Source organism: Oryzias latipes, chromosome 8 (genome assembly GCF_053564925.1).
Source record: "Oryzias latipes strain Hd-rR chromosome 8, Olatipes_Hd-rR_3.1".
NCBI lineage: Eukaryota > Metazoa > Chordata > Actinopteri > Beloniformes > Adrianichthyidae > Oryzias > Oryzias latipes.
In genome coordinates this window covers 21,326,184-21,344,294 of record NC_136244.1, presented here as the reverse complement: position 1 = coordinate 21,344,294, position 18,111 = coordinate 21,326,184, and the positions used below count along the sequence as shown (strand labels likewise).

Genomic DNA, 18,111 nt, shown 5'->3' with positions numbered 1-18,111 from the left:
CACCATTTTTGTTTTATTGAGTCAGTCGAGTTGGAGCACAGAGGTTAATGGTCCTAAATAAGCAATTACAGAAAACACATTTCAGAAGAGTTTTTTATCTGGCCATTGCTTTCAGTCGGACACATTATTAGTGAAACCCTCACAGCACCTTCCTTTTAACTGATCAGTCGGTAAACCTTTGAGGCTTTGCTGAGGCCAACTGGCCAACACAGAGACTCATATCACACAGAATAAATGACATTGAAGAAGTTCATACAGCTTTTCATAGCTATGCCACAAATTGAAATCAAATTTGGAAGCACGCAAAAACCCTTCCCAGAGAACCAAAAGATGCCAGGAGAGCCGGAAACTGCATGACAAAGAGGACCATGAGGACAGAGAGGTGGAAGCAACTCCACAAAACAAAAACACAAACACAATGGACTGAAGACAGACTCAGAGAATTATTAGAAGCTGCACTGACCTTAAAGCTCCAGTAGTTGGGTTGTTGCTGTGACGTTTTATGAAGAACACAAAAGAGGGGTGGGTAGGAGAAAAAAAGTGAAAAATTACTTTTCTAAGATAAATAATAAAATGAAAAAAAGCTATGGACAAGTTAAATGCTTCCTTTTTAACTACGCCCCCCCCCCAATATTCCGACTCCAAGAGCTTAGATGGGTTGACAGTGGTGTCTAATGTGTTTAGTAGGCATCATGTTTCAGTTTTCCTGAAATAAAACTGCACTGTTAGAAAGTAAAAGAGTGAAATCGAATCAAGCAGCAGCTTTCGTAATGTCAGCCTTCTCTCCCGTCCCTCTCCCTCCAGCTCACATTTCTCTCATTCTTCGTCCATCCTTTTATCGGTCTCACCTGCTTTTTTCACTCAGTGAACGCGACATCGCTCATCTACTTGTTCTTCCTCCTTCTCTGATACGTAAGAGACGGCGAAAAGCCTCAGGAAATGAGCCTTCGATTAAGACATAATTACCCCAAGTTTAAACCCAGGCCAAGCCACGGATGGCCCAAATACCTCAAAACTGACATGGAGTATTAAAAAAAAAAAAGATTGGGTTCATGAATTTTAATTCTAATCCAAACTCTTACTCTACTTCTTATTCTTATCTGCAGGCAATTCTCAGTTCATTCAGCCTCTCCTCGGCAAACCCAATATAAGTCTAAGCAGGAAGAAGGAAAAATAAATAAAAGGGGAAAGTGACAGGCGAAGCTCAGCAGAATTTCAGAACTTTAAAACCTCAAAGATAATGATTTTCTGACTGATAAATTAACATATAATGGTGGTAAATAAAAGAAAATGTATTTTTTTTTTAAATCTAAAGATCCCTAATATTATTATTATTTTTTTCTTTTTAAACTACTCTGCCACCGATTTCCTGCCAGGGTTCAACTCAGTTTTCATATTTTTTGTTTTGTGGTAAAAACAATATATAAAAAAACTACTTCTTCCAACCATTTATCCTCTAAACTCCTTGTCAGCAGATAAGGGGTGTTTTAGTGTTTTATAGTCTTTGGCAGCACCACTAGTCATTCCAATAACAATACATTCAACAACTTTAGTGAAACTGCTGTTGAAGAACAACTTTCTGAAGTGAAGCTAACCACCTGCAGTGTTCCAGCAGTATCTGGATCTCCAAGCAGGATTCACAGGAGGAGTTCTGATGTCTTCTTTTGAGGAAAACTGTCAATTTTTTAAAACAACTTAACATGATTTGGAAGACCTCTTGCCAGTAAGATTATCTTAGAAAAGACATTATTTCTAAGATGCTCTTCATTTATTTTTTGCCATTTGATGCTGAGTATTTGTTATAAATTTACCTGTAGTTTTCATCCACTAACTGACTGGAGAGATTGAAGGGATTCTTACTAAAATAAAAAGGCATCCTCAAAAAAACATACATTTTGGATTATGTGTAGTAGCTTGAGTAGGTTTAAAATACGATAAACGACTCTTAAAAAGTGTGAATTTGTTTTTCACCAAAGCTCTACAGGTAAGAGCAATGAGTTAAGAAGTTGCAAAATTAATAATTTGATTATTCAAAGGAGTTATTTAAACAATTTTACCTTTCGTTTCTACGTTCTGTAATATTTTTTTCTCAAATATGGTGACAAACTCACCGCAGTCAGAAAAATGCAAACCTTTGGAACTTATCAGCAAACTTTGTCACGGCAAATAAAACTTTCCAAAGAGTCAGGGGGATTGGTCTATCCATCCTGGTTGTGCGAAGCATTGTGAGTTTTTGGAAAGTGGGAGGAGCCACAAAGAAACAGCTCTGTAAGGTGCCTAGCCTCTTTTTTTTTTTTTTACTTATAGTTGCATATGTTGATATCCATTGAAGTCCTTGTATCACGTTTGTGTTGGTTAGAAGTGATTCATTTAATGAACTTAACTGGTTCTTTGTAAGCTTGTAAATGATTTCCACCTTCCCATAAGGGTCTCTCCAAAGAGGTCATTGATAAAGTGGGTCAAGTTCAGGGTTGAAGTCCGCCCCCATCATACACCAGTCATTCATTCACTCAACATCATCACTGACAGTCTGTCCAGATAACAGCAGCTCTGGGTCACCACTGATGCATTATAAATAATTGCTAATTACTTACCGAGACAACAATAAAAAAATGTGTTTCCACAAAACTAAACGAGTGTGGAGGCTGGCTGTAATGGTAGAAATGCAATTTGTGCTTTTGTGTGTCTGTGTGTGTGTGTGTTAATGTGGCTGGATCGATATTTTCAGCCGCTTGACACTGTTGCAGATAAACAGAAGCAAATAAACAAAGTCTGGACTTTGAATTGCAAACCAAACTGTGAACATGTGGGCTGCAGAGAACTTATTTAAGTGTCACTTTGACTCTTTCCTAATGTTCCTAATGTTTGCAATCATCAGTGCAATCAAAGCACATCTTCTCCATCCCGTATTGATGCTTGTTATCTCCACACAGCTGCAAATGCAATTGGGAGACATAGCTTAGATGTACATCTAATTATTTTTTTTAAACTCAAACCTAATTAAAACCGTAGGGAATTCAAGGAATCTCAGATCAAACCTGGAAGGTCAAATGTGATTTTCGATTCTGTTCGCATGTACATTACTATACATGTGCACTGCCTGGTCGTATGCCATAGAACTTCAACGGGGGGATGCATCCTCAACGAGTGGAGCCCTGCATTACCTGACCTGCATGTAAAGCGAACTGCACTCACTCCACCCCTCCTCCAGCTACTCTCACTCTGTTATGTCGTCATCCTTTCTGCATCCACGCCCCCCCCCACCGTCAGTCAATCCCACTCTTTCTGCCACTAAATCGCCTGAGTGTGTGCTGCAGAAGACCTTTCTTTGTTTTTGCTTTTGTCCTCAAAACACACAGACATGATCTGCAAAAAAGCTCTCAATCCAACGGACCTGCAGAAATCTCCATGCACAGCATGTACTCTGATCCATGCCGCTTTCATCACGTCTGGGCTCCTCTCTGCTGAACATATGCACTCTGTCACCACAACAACCGCAACAAACACAACAGCCGTGGAATCCAATCCAAGCTGGCACATCTCTCTCACGTACACACTTGTTCACAGCAGCCTTTGGCTCCCATCTCACCTGCAGTGCACCTGTACCAGTCCACCCCTCCAGTCATCCCAGACTGTCCATCAGGTGCAGCAAATCCTCATTGCGACTTTGCCCGTCTCTCCCTCCCTTATGCTCCTTTAACCCACCTCCCTCTTGCTCAGTCACTCTCTCTCTGTATCGCTCTACAGTAGCACATGCGGCGGAAAGTCTTTATTTAATTCATTACAACACCAGCCGATTGACTCTGTCACAGATGGGTGGTTGGGTCTCGCTGCTGCTGGCTAATTGATCAGCGGGCTGCTTGAGTAGCTGCTGTGCTCCCCTCCTGCTCCCTCCTGGCTTCCTCGCTGTCCATGCTCTTCTCATCCACAAGATGACAAGGAATCCTGGGCTTTGCTGCCTCCTGCCCAGCGCAATAAAAAAAAAAGCCCTGTCACGTCAGGATCTGTCCACTATTCAGGCTGCAGCTTCAAAAAAAAAAAAAAGGAAACCTTTAAATTCCTGCCATCTTCTATTCATTAGTCGTTCTCTTCTCTCCATTTTTGTTCAATTCCTTCTTCTCAACACAACCTGACCTTTGCAATGCGATATCCCCGCTTGCCATATATGGGAGAGGTTGCTACGGCAACCAGGACTCCACCTGTCTTTCACAAGCTCTCTTTCCCTCTTCCTTTTCCATTCTCTGCCCCCTCATGTGCTTTTCTGTCACGTCATTACGCTGAATTCCCCCCCCCCCCTTCACTCACAGCAGTGGCGCTCAAGTAAAAAACAAGTGAGAGCACGTTTTGTGCATAGCATGTTATCTTTGAGTGCATTCAAGAGACAGAACGGCGTCACAGAGTGGGAAGTAAGTTGTAAAACTGTCTGTATTATAAAGAGCCTTTAAGACAAAACATGGACAAGCAGGCGGAGTTATCACCACTTTGATTCCTTTGTGTTAAATCCTGCAGGATCTGCCAACAGAAGTGCACAGAATAGGCAGTTTGGAACACTTGAGTTCACTTTGGATGTTAATTATGGGCAGACTTGTATATGAAATGTCACGTAGTGCTTCATCTGGATTTTTGCCTTATTGCTGAAACATCCATTTGTCTCCATTATAGATTTAGGGGTCAACCACTTTCCAAGCACTGGTATGAGGAGAAACATGCTTCAAGAATACCATAAGTTACTCACAACGGTAGTAAAAAAGAGATGTAAACGTAAACGGACAGTAATATTGGAGCACTGATTACCTGTTCTCGTGCAGAGCGCTCTGATGTGCCCCTCATGCTGGCGTGGGAGGGTGAGGGTGATGGTGGGTTGTGGTGGGGGCTGTGGTGTGGATGCTGCAGTTGCTGCTGCTGCTGCTGCTGTTGGTACTTGCTTTTGAGATGATCCATGAAAGCGTCCCTCTTGCGTTCCATGTCAGCCTTGTGCAGGTTGGTGAGAGCCTCCAGGCTCTGGGCGGCACTGACCGTGTGGCGGTGCTCCGACGTATGCACCAGGCCCACATTGGAGAAGCGGCGAGCGCTGTTCCCCAGCGTCCGGTACTCTCTTGGATATTCCAGATCATCTGTGGAGATCATGTGACTGCCACCACGCTCAGGATCTGGAGGATGAGGAAAGAGGATGGAGAAGAAGGATGAGGAAAAAGTAAGGAAAAGAGGAAAGGGAGGGTAGAAGGTGTGCAGGAGAAAAGTAAATCACCAAACCCCGGAGCATGCAGAAAGATTTCAGGGTGGGGACACACAGCAGGCGTACAAAAGTGGAAACAAATGCAGCATGGAGAGGTTGAGTAGAAAAATAGGCACAGCAGGGACAGAAGAGAGACAGAAAAAAAAGGGATGGATGTTAGACTATTTGCCACCACAATGGAGCAGCTCCTTGGAGAGATCGATTTGAAGTTCTCAAAGAAAGAAAAACGATAAAAATAAAACATTTCTCCAACTGATCAAAGAAAGGGTTTCAAACGGAATCCTTTCTGTGGGACTCTTCATTGTAAAATGGTGGTTTGTCAGCAAGGTGCTGTCATTGTTTTCTTGAGAAACAGAGTAATGAAATTGAGGCCATTGAAAGTCAGGTGGGAAGACGAAGTAACAGTTGTTCAAAATCTACAAGTGTTCTTGCTTTTCAAAGTAACTCCAGGCCTTCAATCCGTCTCTCTTAACACCATCTGATACATTTTCTGTGCTCTCACCATCTTTCCAGATCCCTTCTGTTAATGTTTGAGAACTCCCATCAGGCTGACAGCAAGTGGCCTTTTTTTTTAAATGCTTTATCTTACACTTCAAGGTGGACATAAAAAATAAAAAATAAGAAGAAGAGGCCAGAGACGTTTGGTAGGGGACAGAATGTTTACACAAAAATGTGTGACTGGAATGAAAATGGAGTTAAGATGTGATTAGAAAGCCGGTTGTGTGGCGAGTTACCTTGCTTGGGATAGCAGACCCCAGAGTTGGCTAAAAGAGAGACATGCCAATGGTTAATTTGTGCATTTGAGCACTGGTGTGCAAGCAAACACAACAGAGCATGGTAACATGGGTGCCAGAAAAGTGCTATCGGGAAAGAATAGCTCTTTATTCTGGACTGCAACTGGTTAATTCATTATATAAGCATTATAATGAATCCATAAGGGTTGACATATAGAGAAATGATTACATGGAAGGTGACCGTGCCTCATAATAACTTGTGTAATGATAGATCTTAGCAACCTCAAAGGGTTTTTGTGAAAAAAAATTGTCGCACAGTCAAACTTGGACCCCAAAAGCAAAAAATTCTGCAATTAGACAAGCAATTAATTCAGAAATTGACAGTAAAACTAACACTGAGTAAAGTAAGAGTGCTCAAAGTGATGAGGCCTGATAGCTGGATGAGGCAAAGCATCTGTACATTAAATTCTCATCAGCAGCATTAGGAGGAGCTGGGCGAGTAAGCAGCAGAAGGCTCTTCAGGGCAGAGGCAACACATAGACTGCTGATAAACACTCTGGAAAGGATTAAACCGGCCACAAGGAGGCTGCAACACTCCAACGGGCTAACCTCAAAGCAAAGAAACTGTCTTAACGCCACATTTTCAACTCACTTCTTAACACATTATAGGTGTCAGTGAGATATCTGCAGTTCCACGACATCCTTGGCATTATGAAGTACCGATGAACTGAGCGGGGTGGAGTGACCTCTCGGCTAATAATGTTAGCATTGAGCTTTTCACTGCACTCTGAGGTGGTCGGACGTATTCATCTGGACCCTTCTAATTCTAATTCTCCCAGATCCCTACCTTACATTTCATTAGTCTATTGCGCATCAGTGAACGAGGGTCAGACTCTGGTGTCCCATTACAATTATAGGAAGAAAGCAAAAAAAAACAGCCAAAAATATATGTATATTTATAGAGAAAATGAACCTTAAAGCTCCTTCCAAGTTCCACTGTAGTATTCTTTTTCATAAAAAGAAGCACAAACAGAGAACAAGTGTCTCAAAATGTCTTAAAATAAGCCTCTCAAAACGTTTTTTTTTATGGAAAATGAATCCGAAATGTAACACTACAACACGGTTAACATGCATTTACACCAGAGGTATTCTAATTAAAGCGTATTTAGCAGATCAATTTTACAACTAGAAAGCTAAAAGGATACACAAACAGGCTAAAAAATCTGACAAATATGCAAGATTACTGTACACTTTTTCGAAGATTTAAAGATTTTTTAAGATTTAGACGTAATGTGGAAATGCTACAGCAAAACAATAAAGTTGGTGTTTCATAAAAGGAAAAGTAACAAATGTCATTATAAAACTATGAGGTACTTATAAAAATGTAAGAAGTAAAATGTTTTACTCACTACACCACATAACATCACATAAGTGTTATGCAAATAGAAAATATGCAAAAATGTGGCAACAACAATAAACCCTGCTTCCCTCATCTATAATTTAAAACATGTTCTAAAAAAAAAAAATCACACTGCGGAGTGTGAAGACACTTTGCAAGGCTGCAAACAAAGCCTCATTTTAAATACAAGGAGCTAAAGCTGTGTGGGAAGTAGGTAGAATCAACAGTTGAAGCAAGATCCATTCTATGACTTTTGCCCATTGCAGTGAATATATTTACACATAACTAATAATCCTGGCAGAGCAGAAACAATCAGGGCTAACATGAAGGCAGCATCAGTTGAGGAGTTGGTTTCAAATTAAATGCTCTTTCAGAGGACAGGTAGGCAGCTTGTCAAACTAGAACGAGAAAGAGGAGCTGACTGACAACAGACGCCTGGATGGGAAAAGATGGGATCTGTGAGCCCAGGCAATGAGGTTTGGGCTTTCCTGCAAAGATAGTAGGCATGGTCAAGCGCATTAACCCACCTAAGTTTTAAAAAAAAGCTGCTGTGGTGGGAGCTGAGAGATAAGTAAAGATGAATAAAGAGGGGAAATCGCCATTACAAGAAAAAAAAAAACAACTACAGGGGAAAAAAGGAATCAAGAAAACTGTGCAACTTGACTAAAACAAAAAATACTGAAACCTTATCCATATTAGTGACTTATTAAAATACACAAAATTGTGGCATTTTTGCTGTTTTGAAAACAATTACATATATTTTTCTTATATAATTCTTTATCTTCAGTGAGCCACAACTTTTTCCTTCTTCAGTTTTCTGTTTTCCCCACTTTCAGTGGATTATTTATGCATTAAAGATTTCAGCTGATGACAGGAAGTCTTTACAAACCCACCCACAAAACACACATTATAAATTCAGCATCGCCGCAGCCAAATCCTGAACCACATATACCTCAGACAGTTTTTTTTCCTCAGCTCTCCTCTCAGCAACCCACAGCTTTTGGACTTTCATGTCAGAAATCGGGGATGCAGCCCATAATATGCATATTTATGTGGTATAGAAAATCGGGGAGAGTGGTTTGGTTACTTTGATGGATTTGCAAGTGGCAGGCAGCGAAGCTTTAAATTTTGAGGGTGTAAAACGAGTGGGTCAGAGGGAGGGGAGGGTGTAAGAGACTTCATCTCACAGAGAATGATAAGAAAGCTACAGGCTACTGCTCTTGGAACTTGAATCTAATTTCACAGCCACTTCAAACATTTCACTATGCCTTTTGTCACATGTGCTGCTGCAGTTAGAGGCTACCAGTTGAACATTTTGGGGTGAAGATACCAATATTGTATCTACTGTATAAGATTAAGATGCAAAAAATACTAGAAAATCTTGAAAAAACACAAATATCTGCACAACTATCTGCAGGAGGTTCTTAATGACTGAATTGTCAGCTTATTTTCTCCACAGTCCTGGAATCACTTGATTTGCTTAATAGTTAAATGACATTCTGAATTTTCTCTGTTGCATCCAATTAATTGTTCATAGAAATAGCTATCATTCTGATGAAAAAAAACAAAAAAATCACAAAAATAACAAAAACATAGAGACAATTAAATTAAAAACTTTCTGCTTAACTGCAATTACAACAGCCTGTGTTTTGTTCTTCCACTAAAAAAAAAAGGATTTGTAATTTTCAAGAGGGGAAACTTTTTCCCTCAAGGAATCTGCAAAAAGATGCGCCCTCTAAGAAAAATTGTCTTTTTCCACTGACAAAGCCTGTACCACCAACATGACCCAGCTTCTCACGGAGTCCCAGTTGTGACAGAACAGGGTGGATGGGACCAGGAGACCAAAGGAAAACTGAGCAGAAGCAGCTGAAAGCAGCAAAAATCCAACTCCTCTATAGGCTTCAAGAAAAAAAAAAGCCTGACCCAAAGACTGTTAGAGGATTTAATACAACAGTTCAATATTTTATAAATTAAATCATAAAACAACACACAAGAGGCAAAACAATCAGGATGGCAGAGAATATTCTTTTCTGATCGAGGCTGTTGATCTCCTTGTGAACCCTGTATCACAAGTATTTTGCGCAGCATCATACAAAAGTGTCTACTTAATTCAGGTTTGCCTGGTAAAAAATGGGAAAAGTAGAACATTATACCCTTGTTCTATCCTAGGCACTTTAATGTTGAGAGTTGGGTCATCTAGACCCACTAGACAATGCGCTGAACCCTTTTTCTTCAATTATTTGTGATTTTCACTGGTGTCCATGGATTACCTGAAATCTTTCCACCTTTGTCCACCTTTGTCATGGTAGGGAGAACACATCAATGCAAGGGTGGGGTCATCTAAGATAGCACAAGGGTTACAAAAAAAGGACTAGGGCCTGTATGAACACAGAAAAAGCTCTCCAATCTAAAAGGTATTAAGGTATTAAGGTATTAAAAAGGTATATCTTAAGGTATTAAAAAAAAAGAGAGAGTTATGTCCTCAGACGTAACAGATCTAAATAAACTCAGCAGAGTAGCCACAGTTTTTTCTCCAACCTGCACAGAGAATTGTATGGAAGCATATTGAATTCAATTTAAAACAAATATATTTTTTTGTTTGTTCAAAAACAAAAACAAAAAACGGGTGATCTCCGTTCAAATGATTTCCGTAATTTTTAAGGACTACAAAAGCACGAACTACAAACAGGCTGGGTTCTGACCTCCTCTGCTCATGACAACTATAAGATGAGCTGTGGTAAAAGTTGAAAAGCCATAATATGTTCATGTCACAGACACAATCCACTTTGTTTATGTAATAATGTCAGTCTATTTTGTCCTTCCTACTTACTTTATATACAATCATTACAGACCAAAACACTGGGGAAGGATTAAATATTCACCAGTATGAACTGTTTATTTATTTTGTTCATGAGTCAATCCCGACGACAATAATATGGGGCACAAACAACAAAGTCCGCGGGTGACCTGCTGTATGCTCACGTTGCGGGTGGGGTCAACTTTGCAACAATATTTTCAAAATTTGCTATAATTTTTTTCAGAATTCGCTTTATGTTACTCGAACATGCTGGTTCACTTTAAGAGACAGAGGAATGATATTAGCGATTTCTGTAGATCTGTAGTTTTTCTGATGTTTTTGAGATTATTTAGGGTGGGTTACTGAGATATTGCTTTTGTTAGTCTGGGTGTTTTTGTGAACTTTATTGACGGTCCCTGCCTGCCTCTGCAGCTTCACATCAGCAAAACTCCGGCTTTAACTCGTTTTCTGCATCACCACAGACAAAAATACACCGTTCGTCCTGGTATATGGAACTACATCCAACATTTTGCTCTCTAATGTTTGTGGTTAAAGTCAGTAGGAAGAACACAACAGACTGGCTGCATCGTGACCAGCACATAAACAAAATTGATCATGACCATTACACGGAAACCTTTTCAATTTAATTTGAAGGTCATCTTTATCCACAAACATTTTTTTGATAGAATACAATACCCTTCCATAGAATTATCTGTGCAGTTTGTAGAAAAACTGTGACTTCTCTGCTGATTTTAATTAGATATGTTACGTCTGAGGACATAACTCTTTCTTTTGTACTTTTTGGATTGGAGAGCTACATTTTTTTCTGTGTTCATTCAGGGCCTAGTCCTTGATTATTTTTTGTAAACAGTTGCTTTTTGGTAAATAAACTCCAGATTACTTTAATTCCTGGGGTTTTTGAGTCATTAGGGCATCTAAATTGTTTAATTTTTTACCATATTCTAGACTGGGGTGTTACATATTACAAATAGAGGATGTTAATCATCCAAAAAAATACTTAAACAATAAAGCTTTCTACCAGAAAACGCTCATTTATTCCAAAACTTTTTCTTATGCCTATCCCTAGTCACATGCACCTGTACAGGTGACCCATGTGGGTCCAGCAGGTTTTTGTGTTCTCTTAGTTCATGGTGAGTCATAGACAGGTGTGGCCGCATCTTGATGGTAGCACAGGTGTGTTTTGCAGTTCTCTTTGCAGGCTTGTGCGGCCACCTTAAGGAATGTTGTAAAATGAAATCAAATATGATCAAATATAAGTTGCACTTTGGTAGAAATTTATTTAACAAAATATTAGAACCAGAACAGACATTTAATCGTGAAAGGCAAATGATCACGGAAAAAATAACATTAATAGATTGAATATATATACGCTTCACTACCTTAACACATTAATGCTTATTAAGCTTTAATAAACATAAGAGAAATTGACTAAGTGTCAAGCATATTAGCACAACATATGAACAATTACTCAGATAACCGTAGCATAAAATCATTTTAACAAGTCAACTGAACTCTTTTTGTCACTCCAAATTACTAAATCTGTTGAATTCTTCATCTTCTGTGTGGCTTTTAAACAATTTCGCTAAGCCGGCATCAAACTGCAACGCTTCTTCTTCTACTGGAATGTTGCTGTCATACTGATACACACACCTACAGTGCCCCTAGCAGTTTTTTTTTTTTTTTATCACATATAAGTTGCAGCTGATTATAAGTCGCACCCCTGGCCAAATTATGCAAAAAAAAAAAAAAGAAAAAAAAAAGATGTTTACTCTGAAAAATACAGCAGTATCATTTATCCTTTATTATGTGTAATCCTATAACCTAGCAGTGGTGATTCTGTGGGACAACACTTACCAGATCACATCTTTAAAACTAACATCCACATTTCACTCCCTGTGCAACAAACAATGACTGTAAATTTGATTCTAAAAAATCAATTTGTTTTATCTTATTCCTTCACACTTATTTCACTAGATGTTCACTTTAAGTGCTGAAGATTTAGATAAAACTAAGAAAATAAAAAGAAAGAAAAAACTAACTTAACCTAGCAGGCCTGAGCGATAAACTTTACTCTCTATTAAAGTAATCGTGGAAGGATCAGAGGCACTGCCACAGCAGAAGACAGTTTAGAAATAAGGGAAGGGGGGGGGGGGGGGGCAGCTCACTACCCATCCGGTGCAGGTCAGCTTGCACGTGTGTGCTGCAGGATGTATTAACAGACAGAGACAACCATTAGGCTCCAGACAGCTTAACTCTGGGAGACCACCTCAGTCTGTTGCTGCATTCACACCAACCTCAGCACGTGTTCAAGCATGCGTGTATATACAACTTGTATATATGTGCATTTTGGGATTCCATGTCCAAAACTAATGTACATGCGTTGCTACTCAAATAATTAAGTCCCTTTTCAGGCTCTGCGTGAAACCCGCAGCCATTGAACGTCTGTGAATGTCAAACCAGTTGAATTTTGACCAATCGGGGACTCCGATTTGTAGTGACGCATGGGTGGCGTCTTTTTCAATTCACAAATGTGCCAACCATTTAAAATTGATTATGGAGGAGAAATAAAAAATTTCAGTTTGTGCCCAGCTGGAATTAAATGACATCAAGTATTTCAGTAATCGGAATAGAGCTTTGCACGGCTTTGACACCAAGCCTCTTCCAACTGCAGGTACATACTCTAGTGGCATTCCTGTGTAAACACCATATAAAGACACGTTCAAGAACCTGCATTCAGGGTATTTTTGAATGTGCGACACATACATGAAAACTAACAAGTGCAGCACTCTGGCTGCAACACAATTATTTTTGATAATTTGTTGATGAGATGTTATTTATATCAATGGTTTAAACTTTAGTGATCTGGCTTCCCCTCAGTGGTTATTTCAGTATTTCATTTAATTCAAAAGCTCAACAATCTCTCAAACCACTGTTAACCTCTGTACATTTATAATCGGTTTGCAAACCCATAAATGCTGCTTCTTCCTCAACTTTACTTCCTCGGTGAACACTTGGGAATACAAGGAAGGAAGCCAGCAGTGATGTAGATCCAGACAGGCAGCTGTTAATACGCAAAGATGCACACTCAGGCAATTAGAGCTTGCCATTGCTCCAGTGAAACATCTCTGGGACCGTCTGAAGCTGGAAGCCACAAATGTGTGAGTACTCAGCTGCAGGATAAACACTAGGGAAGAGGGTGAGACAGCTAGAAAGTGGGAGGCAGCTTGGTTTCACTTCTGGTAAAAAGTGATCAGCTTGTTTTGGATCCCACAAACATCAGAGAACGCCTTTTTTGTTGTAGCCTGTTGTTGATTGTGGAAAGTCAGAGCACAAAAACTTCTGGTTTGTCTGTGCTGCCGGGTTTTCCTCATTGGGGAGCGCCCTGCTAACATTAATAAGATACCCGATGAACACAAGCAAGATTTGTTGAGAGGAAAAGAAGATGTTTGCACAGTGTGGGAGCCCCACACATTCCTGCACAAAGAGATGCTTCAAAGAGTTGCTCCTCCACAGGGGACTGAACCTCACATCTCCACAGGGCATTACACTAGCATAACCTCACTCAAACAAGTTCACAACTGAAGGAGGATGCAGTGCAGCTTCGTTTGACTTTTGAGCAATTGTGCCTCTGATGCATAACAAATAAGGGGGTTCATTTAAAGTCAGCCCATAAAAGTACAGTTCTACAGTAAACACCATCTCTAGAAAAAAAAAAAAATCAAAGTGATGAAACAATTTCGATGCGTTTTGTGCCCAAACTCAACTTTGTGAAATCTTTCAGTCAACAACAGCTAAGAAGCAAGTTGAAGTAAACCCCTTGGGCTCTGAAATTCTAGGAGAATTTGTCCTCATCTTTTTCATGTCAGCCCATGAAAATATGAAACTTTTTTCCACAAATATAACTAAAATTATAAATAGATTAACAAGGAGAAAAACATAAAACAAATGAGGTAAAAAAAAAAAAAAGGGGCAGCTTCAAGGGTACACAAGTTAATTTGAGGACCAACTGATAATAATTGTGTTTTTGGTGTGTTAAACATGTTGTATTTTTCTGATGACAAAGGACATATATAAAGGAAATTAAGCTTAAAATTGAAATTCTGGGAATTTCTTTATTCAAATTGTTGTGAATTACTTGCAAACGAAAAAAACACAATTTAAAAACAAGGTTTTGAGTCCCCCTTATTGCTCCATTTTGATGCATCCACTTGAAGTCCATGTTAGTTTTTCCCATTTGAGCTGCCATCTGGCTCATAACTGTTTCACTGGATGGCTCCATTAGCTCCATTATTACTTGATATTTTTGTTGTTCTGTTAATGCTCGGCTGGGGGTGTGAGTGGCAGTAAGCTAGCGGGAGAGCGTAAACAGATTGCTGTTTTGGTCGACGGAAGGGGGGGGGGTTGTCTCGTGCCAACAGTCCCACCCATAACTCCTACCGCTCTGCAGAAACTACTTCGTGAAAATGACACAACATTATTGTTATTCTATTTTAGCTAAAAACAGCATAATCATAATTAAAAGACCACTGGGAACGCTTTTACAATAGATCAAAAGACGATCAGAATGGGTTTTAAAAAGTGGGACTGATCTTAAGACTTTTAAAATCTAAAATAACGATGACACAATTATCATGGAAACATCATGAAGTATCAGGAAAATAAGCCCTCAATTGGATTTTTAAATTTGCTGTACTACCACTGTCTTTTGTTGTGGGAGAAGAAATGTTTGGACTTCCTTAATCCTATCTAAATTGACAGTAACTCTCACACTAAATCTGATCCGCTATTGATTCCTGCTGGAAATAACTCTTCCTGTCTGATCCTGCCTTTATGGAGATCAAAGGAGAATTTCAGGAACAGTGCAGAGTCCAGTGCTGGTAAGTTATTAGAGGCCAGGCAGCAGCAGAGTGGATCCATACTCAAGTCAGATCTCAAATCCTATCATCTGCCTGTACATTATTCCTTTGCATGCGGCGCTGCTGTAATACAACCGTTTTCTGCAGTGGACCTCCTCCATGCAGAGCAAAAGCAAAGATACAACAATGTACCACGTATGGTTTGGTGCTTTCACTCCAAGGTATTTCAAATCAGTGAGTGCCGCCTGGAACCCAGACTGAAATTGTGGATTTATCACTCCCTCCCTTGTATTCATAGTTCAAACCAAATAACAACAATATTTAGGCTCAGTCAAAGGCAGCAGAGCTGCAAGATGCAGCACACCGCTGAGCCACTGAGCCACGCGATGAAAGCAGCAACAAAACAAAGCATGGAAAACCGAATCTGCAGCTGGGGAACGCGTCACCTGTTGTACTCTTCACCTGCCGTTAACTTGCTTTCAGAATAAAAGAGTCAATGGAGCCGAGCACTGCGTTTCCAAACAAAGATAAGTCCCATTAAGGCTCTTTCCACTCTTAAATATAGCTGAAGTTAGAATGAAAATACCATCAAAATATTTAATATTGATATCATCATAACTAAATAGTGGGAGCCGGTTTAGCTCGTGCTGGTTTGCGGCGCCTTCCGTCCGTGAAACCAGGGTTCGACTCCGGGCTGCTCCCTGTTCCCTTCTCTACCTCTGTGCCGGTTCCAAGCCCGGTTTGAGAAGGTTGCGTCAGGAAGGGCATCCGGCGTAAAACATTGCCAAATTTACCATGCGACTTGTTCGCTGTGGCGACCCCTGATGGGAGAAGCCGAAAGTGGAAGATCATCATAACTAAATAATGAGAGGAGAGAGTCACAGAAAACACTGGTGGAGGTCACTGGTAATAAAAAACGATCTCTTTCAAGGTTGCCTGAGCCTCTATGTCAAATCAGACCTTATGAGTCATTATCTGTTCCATTGGCCATGGCAGAGCCCATACGCTTTGCACATGTCACCATAAAGATGGTACAAATGTCCTTTGCCCAATGTTTTCACAACAATTTCTGAGGTTGCTTTTTTGACTCAAATCAATGCATAAACCATAAATTAAAAGCTAATTCAATAAAAATAAACAGTTTTTTTTAGATTTGCAAACAACATGTTAGAGCTGTCTGCAGGAGAAACTCTGATAATAATTGAGGATTTTGCTGCAAAATCGTAGGAATAGAAATAATGAAACTACCTTCAATTATGGTAGAATCAAACAAAAGAGCAGGAAACAGCATAAAAGTGATGAAAGCCAGTTTGTTGTGCAAAGGAAACAAAAAATAAGCATCTGTCTAGGACGTTTAGGCAATGCAAAACTCCAAACTTAGCTGTACATCATTTCATTGTTTATGTAAAGTTAATTATTCGAGATTGTCATATGACAATACCAGAAAGATGAGCACTATGCTGGAAACTGTTTATTCTTTTTAAGAGTTTAACAAAAAAAAAAAAAAGTTTGCACTAAATTATTACCTGTAACTAGATTATTTTCTCTTCTAATTTATTGTCAGTGCAGAAAAAAAAACCAATTCGTGCAGCTACTTTGAGAACAAAAGGTTCAGACTTAAATTACATTTTGCAACTAAATCTTGTCAACCCTAGCAAGAGTACGTCAGCAGCCCTGCAAAGGTTACTTCTTTCAAAGCGCAGGATTACTAAGGAACACGGTTTGTTCCTTCACCTACCGGCAAACTTGCTTCCGAGCCCGTTTAATGTTTAAAAAACTATTGCTCTCACTTCCAGACAGAGTCAAAAGGCTAACCTCACAAGCAATCCCCCACAGGAGCACATTTGCTGTCAGAGAAAAGGCTCCGGCCAACGCTTATCAATCAAAGTAGTGAATTAGGCTGTATGAAAAAGCCATTCATCAATTTCATCAGTCAGCTAAATGATTTCCCAAAACTGATGCAGTGGAGAGGCGCCAAACAGGAAGAGAGCTGAAGGCTGGAGTCATTCAGAACCCAACAAGCAGATGTGGAAGAACAGGAAGAGAACAGTTTGATTTGAGAAGGTTTTTTTTTTTTTTTACAACATTAGCCACATTTTGGTTTTGTAAATGCATTTGGATTTTAAAATATGTTCTTATGTTGGGTTCACATTTTTTTAAATTAGATAGGGCAAAGATAAGACCAAAATATGTATAAAGCAGCATAAAATAGCTCAGACACAAGGATGTAATTTCAATGTAATTTCAACCAGTCTTCTTTTTTTAAATCTTATCTATTTACACATGTATCTAATAAATGTTACTACATTTCTATTGCTCATTTATATTTGTGCTTTATATAGAGAGATAACAGAGGGACAACCGTGTTTTGGCTAATTTTGGTGCATTTGCAGAGATGCTTCTTAATGTGTAATGTGCTTGTCAAAAAACTAATAAATAAATACATTTACCAGCTCAAGCATAAAAGCTGTGCTCAATCAGACTTTTCCTTAAAGGGTGGACATGCAGAGTAAACGAAGTGCTGACTTTTCCAAACGTCTAAAAGTGAGGGCAGCATTTCTTTCTTTGATAGGAATTATCCTGACAGTTTAATTGGAATGCTCCTGCCAGAAATGTTAAAAACTAAAGAAAACAACCACAAAACATCACACTGAACTAAACTAAAAGAGAAATAAAAGGGATCAATCAAAGCAGCCAGTAATTATGGGAGAGAAATAAATTGACATCGAGTGTCGTGGATCGGTTGCCTTAGCAACAGGTCAGCTGTCTGTGGGTAGCGCAAGCCTCTATAAACACATTTACACTCACATTTGTCCAACAAGCATGTATTTAAAGGCTGCATAAGAAAAGTGGTGGAAAACACAGCTTGTGCCATTGCATGTTGTTGTTTCACTGTGCAGATCATGTCAGTCAAAGAACAAGCTGCTCGCTGTCACCCAGCATCTGGGAGGAGATAGCTGCGAGACCAAGGGATGGAAGGAGGATTTTGCAGCAGGAAAGCACTTTTTTTTTTTACTATTTGGAGCATAATGACAAAAATATTGTGTCTTTTTTCATTTAAAAATTGT

At 39.5% G+C, this 18,111-nt stretch overlaps 1 protein-coding gene across 32 annotated transcripts in view; it reads right to left on the bottom strand.

Moving 5' to 3' along the window:
- Positions 1-18,111, bottom strand: part of srcin1a (SRC kinase signaling inhibitor 1a) — a 112,730-nt gene that overhangs the window by 42,095 nt on the left and 52,524 nt on the right. For 26 of the 32 annotated variants that reach the window (XM_078951742.1, XM_078951745.1, XM_078951758.1 and 23 more), the window contains exons 2-4: positions 5,971-6,000; positions 4,795-5,150; positions 464-490 (exon numbers count right to left, since the gene is read on the bottom strand). In XM_078951742.1, the coding sequence (XP_078807868.1) occupies positions 464-490; positions 4,795-5,150; positions 5,971-6,000 (413 nt within the window). Of the gene's footprint in view, positions 1-463; positions 491-3,589; positions 3,723-4,794; positions 5,151-5,970; positions 6,001-18,111 lie in introns of those variants that run through there. The other 6 variants (XM_078951744.1, XM_078951736.1, XM_078951743.1 and 3 more) reach the window with 3 other exon arrangements.